This window comes from Hippopotamus amphibius, chromosome 6, assembly GCF_030028045.1.
Source record: "Hippopotamus amphibius kiboko isolate mHipAmp2 chromosome 6, mHipAmp2.hap2, whole genome shotgun sequence".
Lineage (NCBI taxonomy): Eukaryota > Metazoa > Chordata > Mammalia > Artiodactyla > Hippopotamidae > Hippopotamus > Hippopotamus amphibius.
The window spans coordinates 38,161,836-38,166,590 of NC_080191.1; the positions used below are offsets into that span (position 1 = coordinate 38,161,836).

At 40.0% G+C, this 4,755-nt stretch overlaps 1 protein-coding gene across 1 annotated transcript; it reads right to left on the bottom strand.

Annotated features, from left to right (window-relative positions):
* Positions 1–2,113: 2,113 nt before the first annotated feature.
* On the bottom strand, positions 2,114–2,691 carry LOC130855747 (protein archease-like). The gene has a single exon (XM_057739709.1). It carries the CDS (start codon positions 2,672–2,674, stop codon positions 2,171–2,173), a length of 504 nt encoding a protein of 167 aa, XP_057595692.1. The 5' UTR covers positions 2,675–2,691; the 3' UTR covers positions 2,114–2,170.
* Positions 2,692–4,755: the final 2,064 nt, after the last annotated feature.

The following is a 4,755-nucleotide window of genomic DNA, read 5'->3' on the forward strand; positions in this document are numbered from 1 at the left end:
GTGCCTTGGAGCACTGCTAGGGCTTAGATTTTCTCTTTTAAGAGCCTCCAATTTCCTTTTCCAAGTATTTACTAAATGATGCCAAATGACGGGGCTGAGGTGGGGGGTGCATTCTGTTGAATCCATTCCCCTATTTCTACTGGTGTTTGATAGATTATCTGGGTAATCTATGTATTTTAAAAAGTTACATTTCTCATTCACCTGGAAATTCATCAGGGAAAGGTCTATGAACATTTCTGAAAGATTTTATCAAAAGCTGCATGCTCTCTGGAAGCCCAAGCACAGAGCCAGGAATCATAGCAAAGTCTAGGAAATGTGAAGACAAAGGACACTCCTCACATGTCTCTGTCAAGAGGGTTTGTCCATCACTCTCTTTGGATTATATGATCCTGTTTTTTTTTTAATTTACCTGAAATTTTAATAAGTTATAAATTTATTGAAAATAAGAAAATACAATTTGTATTGCATAATTGCATCTGCTTTGTTTTTACTGACCCCCATCATACACCGCTGGTGGTTAAGGGATACGGCTATGCTCCGGGACCCCCCTCCCCCCCCGAGTCAAATTTGTACGCTACTTGGCTTCATATATCCCAAGAGCTCTTCTTATTTTGGCTTCAGCTCTCCCACTGCCCTCATGATACCCCGTTGTTCACTTTCACAGTCAATCCCCCCAAGCAGCCCATGACGTGTAAAGGAGTCCATGAAGAAAAGAGCCCCATCTCAGCCTGGAAATCCATCCTAACAAAAGGTAAAGAGATTCTTCTAGATGCTATTTTGCTTGGAGGTCCACAATTTACACTTACAAAATGTGCCTGACAATACAGAAGGTGAAGGAGTGCTACCTCAGTGATCCTTCTAGGTATCTATTTGAAGAGCTACTATTCAAACCACAGGCTCTTGCCCTTGTCTTCATCACCCCTACCTTCTGTTAAATCCCCAGAGAGGGGCTTCCCTGGTGGTCCAGTGGATAGGATTCCAAGCTTCCAAGGCAGGGCGCACAGGTCTGATCCCTACTCAGGGAACTAAGATCCCGCATGCCCTGTGGCACAACCAAAAAAAAAAAAAAAATCCCCAGAGGAAAAATAATGTGGTGCTCAGAGAAAATACTTAGATAGCTCACAATCTCTTCCTTTTAGCTCAAGTTCAGCACACTGTAATGATATTTGGCACCACCCAGTGGCAATCTTTTTTCATGTATGTGTAAATAAACAGCAACTTTGCAAACTCTTGCATCACCAGGAAGAATACCTCAATCAATGAATAGAAAATGGAATAATGTTGCAAATCAAATGAAAGCAGCTTCATTTTTTAAAAGATGTCTACTTTGAAAAGTTTAGATCATTTTAAAGTTGTTTTCCTGGCCTCCTATCTCCTTAGAAATGAAGAGCTTAGGTAATTTTTAAAAACCAAAGACATTTTAAAAAATTCTCCTTTTCTTCTCTAACTGTATAAATATACTGGCTTTAATATAAAATTATATGCTAGGAAGAAGGGCCTATTTGTACATGCATCAAATTTTTCTTATGGGAAAACAGGGAAGCGTCACTACATCAGTGCTTAAAAAAGGTGAGAGAGAGTGAATCAGGGCTCTTTCTTGAGAAGCCCTCTCATTGTTCAACTATAATTATTTCATCTAAGAAAACCAACTGGAATACAGGATGGCTCTGTCCCACAGCAATCTAAAACACAACCTCTTTTAATGTACTTATAGAAAATATATGTGTTAACCAATTTGGAAGAAAAGCGAAATCCTGGTTGTAGGATTCCTCAAATTACTTTTTTTTCAAGCTGCATTCGGTAAGAGCATGGGGGCTTCAGAGTCCCTCAGGCTGCTCTTACATCAATGATTCTTTTGGGGACCAGGCTGGAGGGCTTGCATTCCATTGGAAGCATGTAAGTCTCCTGCTGCTACAGCAGGGAATTAACAAATGAGGACCCATACTTGCCACCGAAAGAATTCTGTACAATTTGAATATTTGGATAACAGAGACCAAGGCTTTACCCTGATTTTCCATTTCTGAAATACACACTTTAAGTTAAAAATTTCTGTTCGGCAAATCTCCACATACTAACACATACCGTAGAATTTATATCATGGTAGCATAGTATCTTCTCAAAAGGAAGAGAAAAAAACAGTTCTTTGTAGGAGTCTCTTTTTTTTTGTATCTTAAATGTCAATGATCACAAAAACTTCTGGCTTCTCTTCATTATAGACCTGCATTGCTGAATATGTTATTGCCTTGACTTCAGTTCCCTGAGGGTGATTGGACGATGAGAATTCTTCTCCCCACCCAACTGACCGTAATTTGAAATTTCTTTGATCAATATTAAGTACTTTCATTTCCCGGGGTATGAAGAACTCATCAGCACTGAATTTATAAAGACACGCATCCAAAAAGTGAAATAGAAGAGACTGTAAGTCATCTCCTTGGGTTTCTACTTCTACTGTTTGGAGGGGCTCCACTGTCCCAGTATCTATCATATAACCAAACATGTCCATCGCACGTTGCTCAAATGCTTCCTTCAGAGTATCTCCCCATGCGTGTAACTGGACATCAGCTGTATGATCCAAATACGCGTACTTCCGATTGACTGGAGGATACTTGGCCTTGATCGCCTTCTGTTCCTCAGTCAAATTGTAATCTGTAACATCCTCCCCTTCCTGCGCCATGATTGCGGGTTTGGACCCAAACTTATGATCCTGTTTTAAAAGGGAATTTTCTTTTATTCTCCAAGAGCCTTGCACAAAAGAGGCAGTTAAAGTAAATTATAAAACTCTACATCTTTCTGCTTGCTGGTCAGACTAAATTCCTTTTGATGGATTGAGTGTGTGTGTGTGTGTGTATTGAGGGGAATGATCTTATGTGGCAAAAACTATCATTTTGTGATCTTTCTGTTCCTCATGGTTTATTTACAAAATCTATGCTTTTGATTTTCCAGACTTTGGCACTATATTCAAAGATTAGCCCTTGGAATTCCAAAAATGATATTTCCCTAACACCCCCACCCTGCCAAAAAAAAAAAAAAATCTCTTATTTTCTCTCTCAAAAAAGCCTGGCTTATGTAAATAAAAATGCTATGGCTTCCAAGCAATTGGGTCTGCTATGAATTTACAAAATCCGTGCAGCAATTCATTTGACTAAAGTCTCCCTCCCCTGGAAAGCAGTATTTATCTAAGCATTCCAGGGAAAGCCAGACTGCAGCTTAAATGGTGGAAATGTGCAAGGAAGAGCAGGGAACAGCTTCTAACGTAGCCAAACACTAGCTTCAGTACATCAGTACCTGTCAGCAGAATTAAACCGAATGCCATGAACACAGCTAGAGGTTTCCAGCAGGTGTGGGCAACTGGAAGTCATCCTCACCAGCAGGCAGCACATCTCACTGGAAGATGACACAGCCCAGCAACTTGTCCTTCATTCTTCTCACGCATCAGAGAGAAAACAGAGGTCCTCAGATATAAGCTCCATCAATTTTCTTCCCCAATCCCCGTTTCTAAACTATGTTCGGTTAGCATACATTCTTTCCTTTTACTCTCCTGACTCAAAAGATGAATAGTTCCTATTTCCGTCTAATGGCGACCCTGGAAAGTGTCTAGCTGTCTGTTAGGATGTGCAGTAAATGTCCTCTCTTCTGTGACTCCTTGACTGATTCAGCATCTGTCACATCTGTCATTCCACTTTTGTGCTCCTCTGTTTTGGCAGTGCTCTCCCTTCTCTGTGTCTCTAGACACTGCCTCTCCCACTGGATCATGAGCTGCTCAAGCATGGAGACTGTGCCTTATTTGTGTTTATCTTTGAAACATAGCACAGTGCTTGCATATAACACATGCTCCATACAGAATTGTAGAATAAGTGATAGGATGAGTCACATGCTTCAAGGAAATTAATATGGGAGTGCTGCATAAAATGGATGGGAGGATGGAAAAATTGGTGGTGATGATAACTGTTAGAGAGCTAGTTGATAGGTAGCGAGCATATCAATACACAAACATGGCAGGTAGTAGGACCATGAAGCAGAGTAGTAAAGATTGGGGTCAGAGAAGATTCCAGGTTTTGGCAGCCATTGACGAATCATGATAATATTCATTTATTCATTCATTTGTTGAGTATACAGTGCCCCTTCTCACACCAGGCACTGTTATAAGAGCTGAAGATACAGAGGTAAAAGAAATAAAACTAAAAATTAAAAGGCTACAAATGCAGTAGAAGAAATAGATGTAAAAGGGGAATAAAAGCAATATGTTCAAATGTTTTTAGCTTGTCAAGTATGACAAGTAGGAGGCATTTGGAAATCTAGTACTGGAGCTTTGGAAAGTGTTCAGATATTTAGATAAATATGTGGGAGCCATGATGCAAAGGAAATATTTACTTGAAGATTCCCAAGGGTAATGACTGCAGAAAGAATTGATGGGTTGATACAGTCTTGTGAAATTTTTTTGAAATATACATTTTGAAACAAAGAAGAAAAATCCTACAAACATTTGAGGAAAAGAAACAGAGCTTACCTCTTTTGGAGGAGCACAGGCTAAGATATAAGGCAGAAGCTGAGACAGTCACTAAGACTAGTCACAAATATTCTCTTCCTTCTGGGAACATGAGAGGATTATCCATCCTTAACCCTCTGAATTAGGTGGCATTGTGTGACTTGCACTGCTGAGTGGAGTGATGTGGTTGACTTCCAGCTGGAAACTTTAAGTGACAGAGCACAGTTTGCCCAGTCCGTTTCTCTCCTGTGTGCTCATTAAAGAACATA